The following is a 20179-nucleotide window of genomic DNA, read 5'->3' as shown; positions in this document are numbered from 1 at the left end:
TCAATCCAGAGAATGCCAGACATTGATGACAAAGTCACCGTTAGTGCAATTCACGTGTTGGGTTGTGTAGTGGCTTTCCTGACATGCATCTAAAATTAGGGAGTTTGCCCCACCAAGATTTAGATGCTAAAATCGTCACTGCTGTAATTCATAAGCTGATCTGCTATCTGTTTAATCATAGCTAAATATTGCCAAATATATGAGCTCTTCTGTCATTTGTTGATGGAGGTTATTTAGCAAGCTTAGTAACTTTGATCATTTGACTTTTGTTTGAATGCCATTACAAAGTTTGTCTGATTGGACAATGCTATAATTGGGGTGCGTTCTGTGCGTCCTGAGCGACCTCTGTGCATGAGCCTATACTTATGAATTCATTGAGGAACATGATAACCAGTGTTGGGGAGAGGTGAACTTACATGTAGTTCAACTAGTGATTGAACTACATTTTGAGGCATCTTGGTGGTAGTCGAATGTCCATGTCCGTGTCCCGTTTCTTGTAAGCGGTAGCTCTAGTCCAGCACAGATATTGCCTGTAATACATGTTTTTTTGTTTTGATACATTCTTATAGTGACAGTGGGGATGACGTCGTCTATGCATTCATTTATGAAGCCCGTGACTGATGTGATAAACTCCTCAATGCTATCGGATGAATCCTGGAGCATTTCCCAGTCTGTACTAGCAAAACAGTCTTGTAGCCCCGCGTCTGCTTCATTGGACCACTTCCGTATTCAGTGCGCCACTTCCTGTTTGAGCTTTTTTTTGTAAACAGTAAGCAGATTGTGGGTTGTCATTGTCAGATTTTCCGAAGGGAGGACGAGGGAGGGCTGATATGCATTTCTGTGGGTAGAATAAAAGTGGTGTAATGTTTTAGCAACCCGAGTGTGGCAGGAGACATGTTAGTAAAAGTGAGGTATAACAATTTAAGTCTCCCCGCATTAAAACTTCTTAGGGCTAGGCCCCTTTTTTCTCCACTTCCTGTCTGAATGACATGCCCAAAGTAAACTGCCTGTAGCTCAGAACCCGAAGCCAGGATATGCATATAATTGGTACCATTGGAAAGAAAACACTTTGAAGTTTGTAGAAATGTTAAAATAATGTAGGAGAATACAACACAACAGATATGGTAGGAGAAAATCCAAAGACAAACCAACCAGAATTTTTGTTTTGAGAGACCATCCTCTTAGATATGCAAGACAAAGGTCAGATTGAGAATTATCTTCTTGCTTCCACAGGGTGTCAGCAGTCTATGTTCAAGGTTTACTCAAACCTTACTCAAATTACTCAAATCGATGGCACCAACTAAACTGACTTTTTGGGATATAAATAAGGATTTGTTATAGCTGGGACCCTTTGGATGACAAATCAGAGGAAGATTTTCAAAAAGTAAGTGATTATTTAATCGCTATTTGTGAATAGTAAAATATGTTGATGTGGTGTGCCGTCCTCAAACAATCGCTCGGCATGCTTTCACTGTAAAGCCTATTGTAAATCGAACAGTATAGTTTGATTAACAAGAATTTAAGGTTTTAACCAATATAAGTAAATATCCATAATTTGTATGATTATTTATGTGAATTGCGTGCCCCCCCAGTGTCACCGGAAGGTGTCCAGCTAGCGTTACCGCTAGCGTTAAAGCCTTACCACTAGTCCACATGGTGGAATCAACCCTGTTAAACACAACATGATTAAATCAGCACTGACAGATGTTTTGTGGATACTAAACCACATACACACACATAGGCATGCACACACTCACTCACATGCACAGACCTGCACTCAGGCATACACACGAATACACACACGCATTTAACAGCCACAAAACCATGGCACATAATCTCACCCTACACTCATCTAATGAAAAAACAATCCACACTACAGCACCCTCCCCAAATCCCAGACTTTGTTGATTGAAGAGTGCAATTTTTCTCTCTCTGCTTTCGCTCTCTCTCTCTATCTTCCTCTCTCTCCTCTCCCCTCTAAACCATGTCCAAAGACATTTGGCATAGACTACCTCTATCTGAAATGTGGGCTTCTCTCCCTCTCTTCTCTCTCCCCTAGGCCTGTCTTTCATTTCCTATTTCCCCCCGTTCCTCAGTCCTGCTCTTCCTAACCTGAACCCCTTTATCAACTGGATGTGCCAGTTGGCTCTTAGTTACACAATCAGAAATATTCAGGAATAAGTTCCCATCTTTTTTCTTCTTTACCCATTTAGATTGCCCATACCAACCACATCCCCTAACTCTCTCCCCTCAATCCTGCCCTCCTTCCCATATATGGACTTGTAAAGTAGATTACAGAGGAAAATGAAAGTCAATGGAGAAGAATCTAGCATCCACATTGCACAGGTGACTCTGCTATCTTTCTCAATTCAAAGGGCTTTACTCTCTCTCACTCTTTCACACTCTGTCCCCCTGCCCTACTTTCACTTTCTCTCTCTTTCCCTCTCTCTCTCTCTCTCTCTCTCTCTCTCTTTCTCTCTGTCTTCCTACCCTACTCTCTCTCTCTCTCTCTCTCTCTCTCTCACTCTCTCTTTCTCTGTCTCCCTGCCCTACTCTCTCTCTCTCTCACTCTCTCTCTCTCAATTCAATTCAATTCAAGGGCTTTATTGGCATGGGAAACATGTGTTAACATTGCCAAAGCAAGTGAGGTATGGGTTGTATGGGTTGTATTTACAATGGTGTTTGTTCTTCACTGGTTGCCCTTTTCTTGTGGCAACAGGTCACAAATCTTGCTGCTGTGATGGCACACTGTGGAATTTCACCCAATAGATATGGGAGTTTATCAAAATTGGATTTGTTTTCAAATTCTTTGTGGATCTGTGTAATCAGAGGGAAATATGTCTCGCTAATATGGTCATACATTGGGCAGGAGGTTAGGAAGTGCAGCTCAGTTTCCACCTCATTTTGTGGGCAGTGAGCACATAGCCTGTCTTCTCTTGAGAGCCATGTCTGCCTACGGCAGACTTTCTCAATAGCAAGGCTATGCTCACTGAGTCTGTACATAGTCAAAGCTTTCCTTAATTTTGGGTCAGTCACGGTGGTCAGGTATTCTGCCGCTGTGTACTCTCTGTGTAGGGCCAAATAGCATTCTAGTTTGCTCTGTTTTTTTGTTAATTCTTTCCAATGTGTCAAGTAATTATCTTTTTGTTTTCTCATGATTTGGTTAGGTCTAATTGTGCTGCTGTCCTGGGGCTCTGTAGGGTGTGTTTGTGTTTGTGAACAGAGCCCCAGGACCAGCTTGCTTAGGGGACTCTTCTCCAGGTTCATCTCTCTGTAGGTGATGGCTTTGTTATGGAAGGTTTGGGAATCACTTCCTTTTAGGTGTTATATAATTTAACGGCTCTTTTCTGGATTTTGATAATTAGTGGGTATCGGCCTAATTCTGCTCTGCATGCATTATTTGGTGTTCTACATTGTACACGAAGGATATTTTTGCAGAATTCTGCATGCAGAGTCTCAATTTGGTGTTTGTCCCATTTTGTGAAGTCTCGGTTGGTGAGCGGACCCCAGACCTCACAACCATAAAGGGCAATGGGCTCTATGACTGATTCAAATATTTTTAGCCAAATCCTAATTGGTATGTTGAAATTTATGTTCCTTTTGATGGCATAGAATGCCCTTCTTGCCTTGCCTCTCAGATTGTTCACAGCATTGTCGAAGTTACCTGTGGTGCTGATGTTTTTGCCCTGTTATGTATCGTTTTTTTGTGTGCTCTAGGACAACAGTGTCTAGATGGAATTTGTATTTGTGGTCCTGGTGACAGGACCTTTTTTGGAACACCATAATTTTGGTCTTACTGAGATTTACTGTCAGGGCCCAGGTCTGACAGAATCTGTGCATAAGATCAAGGTGCTGCTGTAGGCCCTCCTGGGTTGGTGACAGAAGCACCAGATCATCAGCAAACAGCAGACATTTGACTTCAGATTCTAGTTGGGTGAGGCCGGGTGCTGCAGACTTTTCTAGTGCCCGCGGCAATTCGTAAATATATATGTTGAAGAGGGTGGGGCTTAAGCTGCATCCCTGTCTCACCCCATGACCCTGTGTGAAGAAATTTGTGTTTTTTGCCAATTTTAACCGCACACTTGTTGTTTGTTTACATGGATTTTATAATGTCGTATGTTTTACCCCCAACACCACTTTCCATCAGTTTGTATAGCAGACCCTCATGCCAAATTGAGTCGAAGGCTTTTTTGAAATCAACAAAGCATGAGAAGACTTTGCCTTTGTTTTGGTTTGTTTGGTTATCAAATAGGGTGTGCAGTGTGAATACATGGTCTGTTGTACGGTAATTTGGTAAAAAGCCAATTTGACATTTGCTCAGTACAATGTTTTCATTGAGGAAATGTACTAGTCTGCTGTTAATGATAATGCAGAGGATTTTCCCAAGGTTACTGTTGACGCATATTCCACGGTATTTATTGAGGTCAAATTTGTCTCCACTTTTGTGGATTGGGGTGATCAGTCCTTGCTTCCAAATATTGGGGAAGATGCCAGAGCTAAGGATGATGTTGAAGAGTTTTAGTATAGCCATTTTGATCATTTCATTGAGGATACCATCAACACCACAGGCCTTTTTGGGTTGGAGGGTTTTTATTTTGTCCTGTAACTCATTCAAGGTAATTGGATAATCCAGTGGGTTCTGGTTGTCTTTAATAGTTGATTCTAAGATCTGTATTTGATCATGTATCATATCTCTATGTCTCTCTCTCTCTCTCTCTGTCTCTCTCTCTCTCTCTGTCTGTCTCCCTGCCCTACTCTCTCTCTCTCTCTCTCTCTCTCTCTCTCTGTCTCTCTCTCTCTCACACTCTTTCTCTCTCTGTCTCACTGCCCTACTCTCTCCCTCTCTCTCTCTCCCTCTCTCTCGCTCTCTCTCTGCCCTACTCTCTCTCTTTCTCTCACTCTTTCTCTGCCCTACTCACTCTCTCTCTGTCTCCCTGCCCTACTCTCTCTCTCTCTCTCTCTCTCTCACTCTTTCTCTCTCTGTCTCCCTGTCCTACTCTCTCTCGCTCTCTCTCTCTCTCTACCCTATTTTATCTCTCTCTCCCACTGCTGTGCATTGCCCTGCACTACTCTCTCTCTGTCTCTGTCTCTCTCTCTCCCGGCCCTACTCTCACACTCTCTCTCAGTCTGTTTCTCTCTCTCTCTCTCTCTCTCTCTCTCTCTCTCTCTCTCTCTCTCTCTCTGCCCTACTCTCGCTCTCTCTCACTCTTTCTCTGCCCTACTCTCTCTCTCTCTCTCTCTCTCTCGGTCTCTCTCTGTCTCTCTCTGTCTCCCTGCCCTACTCTCTCTCTCTCTCTCTCTCTCCCACTGCTGTGCACTGCCCTGCACTACTCTGTCTCTGTCTCTCTCTCTCCCGGCCCTACTCTCACACTCTCGTTCTGTCTCTCTTGTTCCCTCTCCCCCCGCTCTGCACTATTCTCTCTCTCTGTGTTTCTCTGTCTCTGCCTGTCCCTCTCTCTCTCGCTTTCTCTCTTGCTCTCTCTCCCCCTTCCCAACTCTCTCTTTTTCACTCCTCCCTGCCCTACTCTCTCTCCCTCTCACTATTCCTCTCCCCTATGCTGTCTTTCTCCCTCCCCCTTTCACCTACCTCTCCCTCTCTTGTTCCTTTCTTGTGGCAATAGGTCACAAATCTTGCTGCTGTGATGGCACACTGTGGAATTTCACCCAGTAGATATGGGAGTTGTTTTCGAATTTGAATTCCCTCTCTCCATTCCTCCTCCTATCGGTCATCCTCCATTCCATACAGCTTGTCTATGAGGTGAATCTCTTCCTCCCTCCTTCCATATATCCCTCTATCCTCCCACCTTTTCTTCCCCATGAAGTAACCACTCCATCCTTCACCCTGCTACTCTTAGATCCCCACTCCATATGGACACAGCCTCTAATTTTGGGAATCTGCTGGATCCACATCTGGGCCAGAGAACGAGGGTAACTAGAGAGAACACACAACACAACATGGAAATAAAGCACTTCAGGGAGGCTGGGCTGAGGCTCAAGGAAGAGGGAGCTGAGAGCAGATAGTGGTACTATCCTTAAATCCTCCATTGCTCAAAAAATCTATTTTTCTCTTCTTCATTCTATCTCTCTGTCAAAGAAGCCGTGAGTCACTTAGCTTGCTTCAGTCCTGTTGAATAATTACGTCAGTGATCGTCGAGTAATAGAAATAGTTCAACTCTAGTGGTGTGAAACGGTTCTAGAGTGAATGGAAATGGAAGGTACGTAATAACGTATTTGAAAATCCAATCTGAAATACTGACTGAGAATGAATACCTCTCAGGGCTATGGCATATTGCCACACACTGGGCAGCTAATAATCCCTCCCTCCCTCCCTCCCTCCCTCCCTCCCTCCCTCCCTCCCTCCCTCCCTCCCTCCCTCCCTCCCTCCCTCCCTCCCTCCCTCCCTCCCTCCCTCCCTCCCTCCCTCCCTCGCCCCAGCTCTCTACTGTCTTTCTAGTCTACCTGTGATTGAGTAGCTGGGGTATTGAGCTTGCCTGCAGCCAGCACAATGTCTTAGTTAGGCTCAGGCTGCAGGCTAGCTTTACTTACAATTCATATCGTCAATCCAAAAAACAGTGTTCCCTGTATCCATTCAATGGCCTCTTCTTAGAGCTGGGCGTCCCGTCAGCGGGATACCTGTCGACAACATCTGGTGAAATTGGATGGCGCGCAATTCAAATAAATAATCATAATATTAAACATTTATGAACATACTGTAACGGCTGTTGGTGGAAGAAGGTGAGGACCAAAGTGCAGCTTGGTACATGTTCATGTTTGTGTATTGACACTGAACACTAAATACAAAAAATAACAAAGGGAATAACCGAAACAGTCCTGAAAGGTGAAAAACACTAAACAGAAATCAACTACCTACAAAACCCATGTGGGAAAAAGCTACCTAAGTATGGTTCTCAATCAGAGACAACGATAGACAGCTGCCTCTGATTGAAAACCACACCAGGCCAAACAACAAAGAAATACAAAACATAGAAAATGAACATAGAATGCCCACCCTAGTCACACCCTGGCCTAATCAAAATAGAGAATAAAAGTCTCTCTATGGCCAGGGTGTGACACATACAAGTATCTTACATCGGTTAAAAGCTTAAATTCTTGTTAATCTAACTGCATTGTCTGGTTTACAATAGGCTTTACAGCAAAAGCATACCATGCTATTGTTTGAGGACGGCGCCCCACATCAACACATTTTTCAACCAGCATAGCCTTCATGAAATCACAAATAGCGATGAAATAATCACTTACTTTTTGAAAATCGTCCTCTGTTTGCAATCCCAAGGGTCCCAGCTACAACATGCATGGTCGTTTTGTTAGATAAAATCCTTCTTTATATCCCAAAAAGTCAGTTTAGTTGGCACCATTGATTTCAGTAATCCACTCGTTCAACATGCAGACAAAAGAATCCAAAAAGCTACCGCTAAACGTTGGTTACAACAAGTCAAACTCCAATTCTATTTAATCCTCAGGTACCCTAAAATGTAAATAAACTATAATATTTCATACGGAAACATTTACATTTACATTTAAGTCATTTAGCAGACGCTCTTATCCAGAGCGACTTACAAATTGGAAAGAAGTATGTTCATTAGAAAAGTAAAATTAGCAAGTGCGCGTCCTCTTCGTCGCGCGCCCACAGACTGAATTCCAACTGTGACTCCCGGTACCAAAACTCAAAATTATTTCTCGTTTTGGAAGAAACAAGCCTGAAACCTTGAACAAAGACTGTTGACATCTAGTGGAAGCCATAGGAATTGCAATCTGGGAGCTGGGATTGCATAGGACCCATAGCTTTCCATTGAAAGAGAATGGGATCTCAAAAAAATATTAAAAACTCTGGTTGTTTTTTGGGGGGATTTTCAGCTACCATATCAATTGTTGTATAGTGTCGTACATTATTTTAACACTTATACAAACTTCAAAGTGTTTTCTATCCAATGATACCAATTATATGCATATCCTGGTTTCTGGGCCTGAGTAACAGGCAGTTTACTTTTGGCATGTCAGTCAGGCGGAAATTCTGAAAAAAGGACCCTAGCGCTAAGAAGGGATACTTGTATTGCCATTCTCTATCTATTTCAATCTATTTGTAGTCTATTTCAATCTATTTCTACTTGAGAAAATTTGATTGAGGTCTGTATGAACATTTTAGGCTATGCTGGAGAGTAGTTCTGCGTTTTGAAAGACAAGGAAGGAGAGGAGGCTGAAGAGAGAGAGGAGAGAGGGAGCGTGACCTCCCAGTGTAACGCATCTGTGTTTCTATCTCACTGTTGGCAACATGCAGACTACAGGACTTTACATTGTCAGTGTGCATCACGTCAGAGTGCTGTGCTGTGCTGTGCTCTCACCCTAATCTACTGCTCGTTTACATGGTTTCCATGTATCTCCCCCCTACAGATTCACTCAGAGGCTGTACAAATGTCATGGCCTTGTAGGAGCCAAGCAGGAGCTTCACAAGGCGGCAGCAGCAAAACCAGAGACAAAAGATACGGAGGCACACCGAGTACTATAGTATATAATATAAATGAGGAATGTTGCTGTCCATGGAACTGAAATAGGCTGTGTGTGTGTGTGTGTGTGTGTGTGTGTGTGTGTGTGTGTGTGTCTGTTGATGGTGCTGAAGCTCTACCAGCTAAAGCCAACTCTCGCCTTCTCCCTCTCCCTACCCCTCTCTCCCTCTCCCTGCCCCTCTCTCCCTCTCCCTACCCCTCACTCCCTCTCCCTGCCCCTCTCTCCCTCTCCCTACCCCTCTCCCTCTCCATAGCCCTCTCTCCCTCTCCATACCCCTCTCTCCCTCTCCATACCCCTCTCTCTTTCCATACCCCTCTCTCCCTCTCCCTACCCCCTCTCTCTCTCTCTACTCCTCTCTCATTACCCCTCTCCCCATACCCCTCTTTCCCTCTCCCTACCCCTCTCTCCCTCTCCCTGCCCCTCTACTCTTCTCTCCCTCTCCCTACCCCTCTCTCCCTACCCCTCTTTCCCTCTCCCTACCCATCTCTCCCTCTCCCTACCCCTCCCTCCTCTTCTCTCTCTCTCCCTACCCCTCTCTCCCTACCCCTCTCTCCCTACTCTCCCTACACCAGCCATGCAGGCAAATAGATGGAAGCCTCTCGCCAAACACAATGGCCCAATTTGATCATGGTGTACGGCTCAATTCACAAATAGATGTACTATAGCACCGTACCATTATTTCCTAATGATCTGGTCGGTTATGACACTAAGGGCTGGGCCGCTATGAAACAGCAGATCAATTCCAACTGGCTCCTCTATTGGCTAGAGGTTCCACCATCCGTCAGATAGGGGTCCTATTCTGGCAGTGGAGGGAGGAGAGATATTGGCCTGTACATACCGGCCAATGTAGTTTGTCCCTGTCAGGATCTTAAGTAGAACCAGAATCTATTATTCAAACAGTCCATAACTGGCAATAAATGTTAGCAGAGACTCTGCAGCCCACCGCAGGACAGTGGAAACCACAGGGCTGGAGGTGGAACTAGATCAACATGTTTAGACCTGGGGGCTTTCATGTAGTGACCACCAACTGATGGACTAACCACATGATAACCATATAGTGACCACTTGTTGACCTCACTTTGATCACAGCTACTGCTCTGCATGGTGACTTCAAACCAGTTACCTCAGGGAGCTGAGGATCATCACTGAGATTGCATTGCAACTGGATTCTGACATTATAATCTGATCATAATTATCATACAGTGATAACAAAATTACCACAAACTGATTTTAATGACATACTGACCACACATAACATAATCATCACACAGCCACTCATTCAAACCACAACCACAACAGAACCACAAAGGCAGGGAGGGAGCTCAAGCCACTGCCACTGGCAGCCTAATGCTGGAGTCGAGCGGTGGCTGACACCAGCCTTAGCGTCTGGATAAGCAGGCAGACGAGAGCTCCGGTTATAATTGACTAAAGGAATGCATTGAACATTCTGATGAACACAGTGGCACAACGCTGCATTGGATTTGCAAATGGCTTTAGTTGTCTAATGGCAAGTGCAAAGAAAATTACTTTTAGACAGAACAACACAGAAGACAGGGCGAAGTAATGTAGCTTTCCAGCCCAGCTCATTTTCTCTAAACTAAAGTTATTATCTGTACCCCCTAAGGCTTCTGCGATGGAACATTTTAGAGAGAAAGAGAGAGAGAAATGTAGTGAAAGTTCTACAAACTTTGTGCTCTTTTATGTGTCTTTTATGGAAAGGATCAGTACTGGGATTGTGATTATGATAAGACCTGCTATTCACTTCCATCCCAACCCAATCGAAAACAAAACAGCACACGAACAGAGCAGAGATTCAAGGCAAATATATGCTTTATTTCTCTCCATCTCTCCATCCTTTCCTTCCCTCTCCCTGTCTTTTTCTATAGCAAGTGGCCAGACTGTAGCATAGCCGGGGTTGGCTGGATTGTTCTAGAGAGAACTGAAGAGTTCTGGAGAGAGATGGGGAGTTCTGGAGAGAACTTGAGTGTTCTGGAAAGAGTTGGAGAGTTATGGAGAGTTATGGAGAGAGCTGGAGAGTTATGGAGAGTTATGGAGAGAGCTGGAGAGTACTGAAGTGTTCTGGAGAGTACTGAAGTGCTCTGGAGAGAGATGGCAAGTTCTGGAGAGAGCTGAAGTGTTCTGGAGAGTACTGAAGTGCTCTGGAGAGAGATGGCAAGTTCTGGAGAGTACTGAAGTGTTCTGGAGAGTACTGAAGTGTTCTGAGAGTACTGAAGTGCTCTGGAGAGAGCTGAAGACTGTGTCGGACATGTTCAGGATGGGTGGAGAGTAGACAGAGAGAGTGTGTCTGTCTCAGAGCTATTCAGTTCAGAGGCATTGGCCAGAGCACAGTCCAACATAAAAGTCTATCTCCCGCCAACAGCTCCTTTCTGCTCCATTCCTCCCCATGTCTGGTCTGTGTCTCTGTGTGCGTGTGTGTGTGTGTGTGTGTGTGTGTGTGTGTGTGTGCGTGTGCGTGTGTGTGTGCGTGTGCGTGTGTATGTGTGTGTGTGTGTGTGTGCGTGTGTGTGTGTGTGCGCATGTGCGTGTGTGTGTGTCTGATCACTCCATGTCTGACCTGGCAGCCACCCAACAACCACTCCACTCATCTCCCTCCAAACAGCACACACCATGGCCGGCCCGGAAGCTTTTTATAATGAAGAAAAGCTGAAGGCAATGGGAGCAGTAAACATAAGGAAGGATATTAGATGGGCTATTAACATGATGCTGGGCTATGATAATGAAAGGGGTTTGTTCTCAGTGTAGTAAAACACTGACCCAAGAAATAGTCGTCACTATCATTGCAGCACTGATAATACGGAACATGACCATGCTGATATCTGAAGATGCTGATACCATTCATCCGTTCATCCATTCACCCATTAATCCGTTCATCCATTAATCCGGTCACCCATTCATCCGTTCTAGGCTATTTGAAGAGCTGAAATGAACCTGATCTGATAACTAACTGGTCTCTACGTATTGTCATCACACAGAATTATGTGCGAGATAGATAACACTGTCTATATGACTGGTCTCCATCCTCAGAGCTCCCTTAATAGACTAGTCCAGGCAGAGAATGCAGACATACAGTGCATTCGGAAAGTATTCAGAACCTTTGACTTTTTCCACATTTTGTTATGTTACAGCCTTATTCTAAAATACATGAAATCAATGTCTTTCCTCATCGATCCACTCACAATACCCCATAATGACAAAGAAAAAATGTGTTTTATAAAACCTGCACCGGAGCATTCAGGAACTCAGACTGCGGTGAAGGTTCACCTTCTAACAGGACACCGACCCTAAGCACACCGCCAACACAACGCAGCAGTGGCTTTGGGACAACTTTCTGAATGTCCTTAAGTGGCCCAGCTAGAGTCCGTACTTGAACCCGATCAAACATCTCTGGAAAGACATGAAAATAGCTGTACAGCGACGCTCCCCATACAATCTGACAGTGCTTGAGAGGATCTGCAGAGAAAAATGGGAGCAACTCCCCAAATACAGGTGTCCAAGCTTGTGCCAAGCTTGTAGCGTCATACCAAAGAAGACTAGAGGACTTAAGCACAAAGGTGCTTTAACAAAGTACTGAGTAACGGGTCTGAATACTTAAGTAAATGTGATATTTCTGGGGGGGTTTTAAATTCATTTGCAAACCTGTTTTCCCTTTGTCATTATGGAGTATTGTGTGTAGATTGATGAGGGGAAAACACAATTTAATCAATTTTAGAATAAGGCTGTAATGTGACAAAATGTGGAAAAAGTGAAGGGGCCTGAATAATTTCCGTTTGCACTGTATTCCAGCAGGAATGCCCCTCTTGAGATGCTCAGGAAATTTAAAAGAGTATTAATCAGATTGCTCAGCTCACCGGCCAATAATCACACACACACACACACACACACACACACACACACACACACACACACACACACACACACACACACACACACACACACACACACACACACAGAGAGACAGAGCAGGCAGATGGGGAACAGAAAACAAACTCTCTCAGCAGGCTTGGAGTGCACCACATGAAAGGGCAGCTTCTGACCTGTGTGCGCACTAGTCTTGCAATTCAATTTGGAGTCACAACATGCAAGTTGACAGAGTCTGGTTTATTGTCTAAATGTTACCTGACTGGGGGAGGATGTTGTGAGGTGGCAACCACAGTTGGTGATTCATATACTTTAAATTGCAGAGACACGGGAATAGAACAGCAGGACAGGACAGGTCGCACTTCTTCTCTCCTCTGCTGTTTGCTTCTTTCTCTGAAGCTGAGGACATATTTAAAGAGTGACTGCCTTTACAAAGCCACGCATCCCTTTGAAAGCGGACTATGTGGCATCGGTATGAGTGTGAAACAGTTATTCTAGTGTTTAAATTGACTACAAATTGTAAATAAGATCATTTTGGTCATATGGTCAATCAGGTGTAAAACGGAGTGTGGACATCCGTTGGTCACAAAGGGTAAATGGAGGTTGGGTTTTGATTTGACTTTGTCCATTTGCACACTAACATCATTTCGACCGCTGCTCACCTGCCTGCTCTTGCCCATGTCAAACACGTACTGTAAGTGTGCTAGCCCACTAGTTCAGCAATCAACACAGTGCTGGGCACGGCCCAGGCAGCGAGTGGTGCTTTTCACTCGCTTGCCCTGGATCGAGGTGAGCGCTTTTCACCACAATACAAGTTTCACATTTGGAAAGCTTACCATTTATTTGATTGACCATTTCTACCAATCTTTTGAAGTCATTGTCACGTGGTTAATATTACAAATTGGAATTAAAATGTTACAAATCTAAAAATAAAAATTCCGCTAATTCTAGAGCACAAGAATATATGGACACATTGATTCACCATGAGGAATTGTCGGCTAAAGAAATAAGCAGAAAGGAACTAAGGGTGTTTCCAGTGGAGGCTGCTGAGAGGAGGACGGCTTATAATAATGTCTGGAACAAATGGTGCAAATGGAATGGCATCAAACACATTTGATGAATTTGATGCCATGCCACTCATTACGCTACAGCCATTACCACGAGCCCATCCTCTCCAATTCAAGTGTGACCAAACTCCTGTGGTTTTCACATTTGCAATCGGAAAGTTTTCAGACCCCTTGACTTTTTCCACATTTTTTCACGTTACAGCCTTATTCTAAAATTGATTTTTTTTTAATGTCCTGATCAATCTACACACAATACCCGATAATGACAGTCAGTCGGCTTTAAAATAACCGATCTCAGTCTTTTTAAAGTTAACTCTGGGTTTAAAAAATGCCCAAAATATCTCCGTTCTCATTGCATTCACACTGCCTTTGCCTTTGAATGAGGACTCAACTATTTTGCATTTCACTTCACCTTTTTTAAGGTCCAAGTCCTCTTTGCATTCACATTGCTATGTTTAGAAAATAACCAAGATATCTTTCCAACATTCACTCAGTGCATGCTGGGTAAAAGTACAGCACAAGCCATTCCATCAGAACGTTCAATCGGAAAGCTAGATATACTGTACCTACTTCCATTTTGGAAGCTAATACATTGCATTTTGTTAAAAGATGAGACATAACAATTGTAATCAGAAAAGAACTCCCCATCCCGGATCCGGGATTGTGACTAAAGCCTCAGGCTCATTAGCATAACGCAACGTTAACGATTTCTGAAAATCGCAAATAAAATGAAAATAATGCGTCTGCTCTCAAGCTTAGCCTTTTCTTAACAACACTGTCATCTCAGATTTTCAAAATATGCTTTTGAACCATAGAAATTGACTAATTTGTGTAAGAGTATGCAAAGCTAACATAGCATTTTGAGTAGCATTTAGCACGCAACATTTTCACAAAAACCAGATAACCAAATAAATAAAATAATTTACCTTTGAAGAGCTTCTGATGTTTTCAATGAGGAGACTCTCAGTTACATACCAAATGCGCAGTTTTTCCTGAAAGCGTCTGTGTGTAGGAGAAATCGTTCCGTTTTCTACATTGCATCTGGCTACCGAAACGAACCGAAAATTCAGTCACCTACAACGTCAAACTTTTTCCGAATTAACTACATAATATCGACCGAAACATGGCAAACGTTGTTTGTAATCAATCCTCAAGGTGTTTTTTCACATATCTCTTCATTGATATATCGTTCGTGGAAGCTTGCTTTCCTCTCTGAATCGCATGGAAAAATACTGGCAGCTGACTTTTGCGCACCAATTTCGGCGCAGGACACGGGGCGGACACCAGGTAAATGTGGTCTCTTATGGTCAATCTTCCAATGATCTGCCTACAAATACGTCACAATGCTGCAGACACCTTGGGGAAACGACAGAAAGGGTTGACTCACTCCTCTTGCATTCACAGCCATATAAGGAGACAATGGAAAACAGAGCCTCAAAAATCCTGCTCATTTCCTGGATGCCGTCTCATCTTGGTTTTGCCTGAAGCTCACGTTCTAGGGCACGCACAGAAAATATCTTGGTAGTTCTGGACACGTCAGAGTGTTTTCTTTCGAAAGCTACCAATTATATGCATAGTCGAGCATCTTTTTGTGACAAAATATTGCGCTTAAAACGGGCACGTTTTTTTATCCAATAATGAAATAGCGTCCCCATAGATGTAAGAGGTTTAACATGTAGATATTACTGGTAACAGATGAATTACCAAAATAATAACTGCATATTAAATAATGCTGTAGGCCTAATTTAATATTGTACATTGAATGTAGGTTACTATAATGGATTGTGTACCTATGTTGTGAATCTCACCATATATGTGGTTGTCTTCTCGCTCTATTCAAACCCCACAATTGAATAAACAGCTTATAAAGCTATATTAGCCTATAGATCAACATATTAAAACAAATAAAACTCTATATTATGAAAACAAAGTCAATATTAAGAAGGTGTTCCTAATGTTTGGTATACCCAGTATTTCTGAAGGTTCAGCCCAAAGCTGTCTAGCGAAATTGCAACATTGTATCAATTAGCCTTTTCCCGGCCTTCAGAGTTTCCCTGGCCAGTGAATTTTGGACAGACACAACTGTTTTGCGCAAAGGGAAATGTGTTCAGATATTTTATGATGTTTCCACTGGATTTATGGGATCTTCAGAGCATGACATTTTGCTCTTTCATACCGAGGCCTGGTGATTATCAAGAGGGAGAGTGTTGGAAACATTATTCAAATACTGTGAGGAACTGTATCTATTCACAATGGATTTGTTTTTATTGACTTTGTTGACACTGTGAGGTGAAGAAAAAATATAACTGAGAAGCTCAGCTTATTGGTGGTGGTGAGATAAGACAATCAGACATCCTACATTTCCTACAAGCAGGCCATTTAGCCTACTTCTATGAGTGTCAGATTCAAATGCTCAGTAAACATTAAGAGGACAGAGAAACCAGACAATTGCTCATTTCTCACATTGAGCCTCCAAACAAAATACAATGTAAAAAAACGGTATGGTATGAATGGTATGAAATCAGTGGAGGCTCCTCAGAGGAGGAAGGGGAGGACCATTCCTACTCAGTGAATTTCATAAAAATAAAAATAGTGAAACATTAAAAAGGTTGTCCTTTCCAGATAAAACTATACTAAATATATTCACATCACCAAATAACTGATTAAAACACACTGTTTTGCAATGAAGGTCTACAGTATAGCTGGAGGACAGCTAGCTTCCGTCCTCCTCTGCATACATTGACTTCAATACAAAACCTAGGATGCTCGTGGTTCTAACCCCCTTCCATAGACATACACAGTAATTATGATGACTTCCATAGGATGTCCTCCAACCTATAAGAGCTCTTGTAGCATGAAATGACATGTTGTCCACCCAATCAATGGATCAGACAATGTATCTAGTACTGAAAGCATAGCTTGCACTGCTGTGCATAAAATGTGGTGAGTAGTTGACTCAGAGAGAGAAAGTCAATAGTTCTTAACAAATGTATTTATTTTAAAAATTGAAAGAGAAGCAGAGAGAGAGATTTTGTTGTATTTTTTTTTCAGTTACTTAGCTAGCTATCAAAGCTACCTAATTTAGCCTTCTCAAACACCCAGCTCAAACAGAGAGGAATGCTATTTATGTTAGCTAGCTGGCTAAGACTGGAACTCTTCCAAGTCAAGGTAATCTTTCGGGTTTTATTAATTTATTGCCACTGGGGCCCGCTGGTATAACTGCTAAACTACTTGCTTTACACTGTGCTGCGTGATTGTAGTGGGTTTACTAAAGTGTTAGTTCTAGTAGCTATGTTGACTATGACGTTAGCTAATATGGTGACATTAACAACGATTTAGGCTGTGTGTGGCAGTAACCGGTTATGCGGTATGAAGGTTTAGCTTGGAAATATTTTTTTGCCTGTGCAATGAAGTCCACAAACGAAGGGAAAAGGTGAGAGAAGAGCACATAGATGCAAGAAGGAAATATACAATGAGCAAAGTGATGATGGTGTTTTTATGTGGCTGCTATGAAAGTAAACTTCATGGCAAGGGTGGTCAGGGGTGTGTTCATTCCGCCGAAACTGACGCAAACGGAACAAAACGGGGATAAACCTACCTGAATTTATCCAATAGAAACCCTCATTTGCAACTGTTTGGACTAATTAGTACACTCTAGATCCGCTAGATTCAGGCAAGAGTGTGCAAGGAGGTATGTAATATGTCACTGTCTGCAATCTTGATTACTCCAATTTGCCTCTTGACCTGTGCATCTACTTATAATCTTTAATCTGAATATTAGGGGTGTAGCAACCTGATGATGGGTATAGGGAAAATGTAAGTATCATGTAGTAGCCTAAGCCTATCAATGTTACATTGAGCTGGCTGAATGGAATATGAATAACAGTCAACCAATATGCTCTAATGGAAATAAGGCCATGCTCCACCAACAGCCACTGTATGAAATAAACCACTTGTTTCTCACAAGTGTAGCAGGTTGTGAACTCTGCAAACAACATTTCCACTCCAAGAATGAGAAACAATGACTGTATAGCCCCAATTAATCCATGCATTAACATAAATGAATGTAACCAAATGACAGGGATTAACAGTACATGGGGAACTGATCAAAGGGCAAACAATTAACACAATAAAACAATGAATGCGCAATTAATTGGCAGAAGACAGCTCAGAGCAGAGTTGAGCGCGTTCTGGAGAGAGACGCGCCTATATCTTCGCTACACACCCCTCCCCTTTACTCTTGTCTCAACATTCCAAATTATATTTAAGAAACCTTATCTTCACACGCATTTTAGATGCATTGCTATTTACTGACAGCCAGCACCTGAATAATCAGCTATACTTCATTAGAAAGGGGATTTTTTTTCAAACCCTCCTGCGCTCAGCACCCCCTACTCAAAACATCTTCCCACAGCTATGGATACCTGTATGTGGAGGCAAGTGGGTAAGAAACATCCTCGGTTGGTCTGGTGACAGTGGTAGCCTAATGAGCTGAATATCAGTATAATATTCACAAAAAATTATTCTTGTAAAATTGGTCAGATGAATAATTTCAGACAATGAAGAAGTGTGTGATCGCGGTGCCGTTTAGTGCTGAGTGATAGGAGGGAGCGGTATGACAGAAGAAAATATGAATATGAATCCACATCTCTCCTCCCCGTGACGTAACAGTCTAGTCCTGGGGAGCGTTGGTCTCCGGTCCCGTCTTATCACTAAGCAGTTAGTTGGGCATCCAACAACCATCGAACGAGCTCAGTTAACTATACCGCGCAGCTTCACGGTTTCTTCACGGAAGAAGCCTCTCTCTCTGCCTCGCTTTGTGTATTATTGCACTCTTTGCTCGCTATCTTTAGTCGAAGTCGGACATATCATTAGTGAACAGTTTTACGGCTTGAAGGAGAGAAAACGTTGGGACAAGCTGAATAGAAGGAGCGGGCGGAAAGGATCGAGAGAGAGAGAGAGAGAGAGAGAGATAAAGAGGTCACCGTGCCCTGTCTGCATTTCGCTCTCACCACGTCATGAAGATGCAGAGAATATCCGAGGTGGTGCTGCTGATGGCCGGGGTTGCAGTGGGGCTGTGTGCCTGTCACACAGTGAAAGGTAGGTTAAGGGGAACTTGGCGCTCCCTACCCCTTGCGTGGTGCGCTCTCTCTGTCACTTTGCAATCTGCTTATTGTTGAAGAGGCGGCAATGGGAGGGAGGAATATAGGGAGAGGATAGAGCGTCCATATCGGAGTATTTTCACCTCTAATGTGGGCTGATTGCGCTGTGATTGTATTTATTTAGAATCTCTGATATCAGATGGTTAAATGGCTGTGATTTGTAAAGCAGTCGGGGCAGAGGGTGAATTATAGGGAGTCTGGCTGATAGGTCTATTTCCGAGTGGAGGTGCCTCTGGGACCTGTCCTTTCTTATCAGGAGGAGTGCTGCCGCTGCATTGAGTGTACCAATGTGTCCAAGTTTTCACTGTGACATCTGCTTATGGATATGGTCCCTTACCATGTGATAGGCATCGTATAGCCTGCCTCCTCGAACCGACCGAGACAGATCTTGGGTTTTTGAAGAGATATGAGGTGGTAAGAATAGAAGAAAGTAGTCTGATATCTTATTGATGATGAGGACTATTTAGGCATATAATGTCCTGATGCTGATATAAATATGAGTATGACCCTACTTATCAGATATTGATAGAATGATGCCGATGCTGGTGACGATGGTGCATATTGGGGCGGCAGGGTAGCCTAGTGGTTAGAGCGGAAGGTTGCAAGTTCAAACCCCCCAGCTGACAAGGTACCAATCTGTCGTTCTGCCCCTGAACAGGCAGTTAACCCACTGTTCCTAGGCCGTCATTGAAAATAAGAATGTGTTTTTAACTGACTTGCCTGGTTAAATAAAGGTACAATATTTTGTTATCAGCCATATAATTATCACAGGCTTTTTAGGCGAATGTTTTTTATTGCAGAATGATGAGCGATTAATGTATATCGTTAATGGATTGCGGACGGCACTCCCTCGGTGAGCTAAATATATCTATGTTATAGCACATATGAGACTCACTGCTCTCGAGCTGCTCACGAGCCACTCCGGTGCCACAGGTAAATTGGTGGATTTGGCACCAGGTACACATGAATAAACTCACCGTAGACTGTGGCTGCTGTTTGGGGAGCGTAATAACAAATGTTGCACCTGTCACTTTGTCTGGCAGCAGTGGCAGTTGCCGGATGCATGATAAGGTGTTGCTCCGCGCATTTCGCTGTGTTTCGGAAAGAAAGCAGCCGTTGGGTCTGGCTTCACATGCTCCCAATATGCCTATCTGTCTCTATCTGTTGACCCAGTAGTATGGATGCATATGATACAAACGAATGATCTGAGTAGGGAGGCGAAGCTTGTGCTTCATCTGCATTTTCAATTGAATATGATTATAGCCTGACCCGGTGCAGAGCGCGCGCGCGTGTGTGTGTGTGTGTGTGTGTGTGTGTGTGTGTGTGTGTGTGTGTGAGCGAGAGATAGGGAATGCACTAGCTGTCTATGGTGCTGATTTGCAATAAGAGCCTGAGTGTGTTTTAATGTGTTGTCAGTGGTGCTGAAGTTACCCATATGAGTGTTGGTGTTTATTTGCAAGTGGATACCTGGTCTGTCACCAACTCCATCCACAAATGTGTAGACTTTGTTCATCTCGAGATAGCATGATAGTAGATCAGGACTGTTGG

The 20179-nt window shown here is 43.3% G+C and overlaps 1 protein-coding gene across 1 annotated transcript in view; it reads left to right on the top strand.

Annotated features, from left to right (window-relative positions):
• The first annotated feature begins 18193 nt into the window (after positions 1–18193).
• LOC135553107 (calsyntenin-2-like) overlaps positions 18194–20179 on the top strand; it is a 509523-nt gene continuing 507537 nt past the window's right edge. Inside the window, exon 1 of the mRNA XM_064985212.1 lies at positions 18194–18569. Coding sequence (XP_064841284.1) covers positions 18488–18569 — 82 coding nt within the window. The 5' untranslated portion in view covers positions 18194–18487. The remainder of the gene's footprint in view (positions 18570–20179) is intronic.

Source organism: Oncorhynchus masou, chromosome 13, assembly GCF_036934945.1.
Source record: "Oncorhynchus masou masou isolate Uvic2021 chromosome 13, UVic_Omas_1.1, whole genome shotgun sequence".
In the NCBI taxonomy this organism is placed as follows: domain Eukaryota; kingdom Metazoa; phylum Chordata; class Actinopteri; order Salmoniformes; family Salmonidae; genus Oncorhynchus; species Oncorhynchus masou.
Note: the sequence above shows the minus strand (reverse complement) of the source record. Positions and strands in the feature narration are given on the sequence as shown.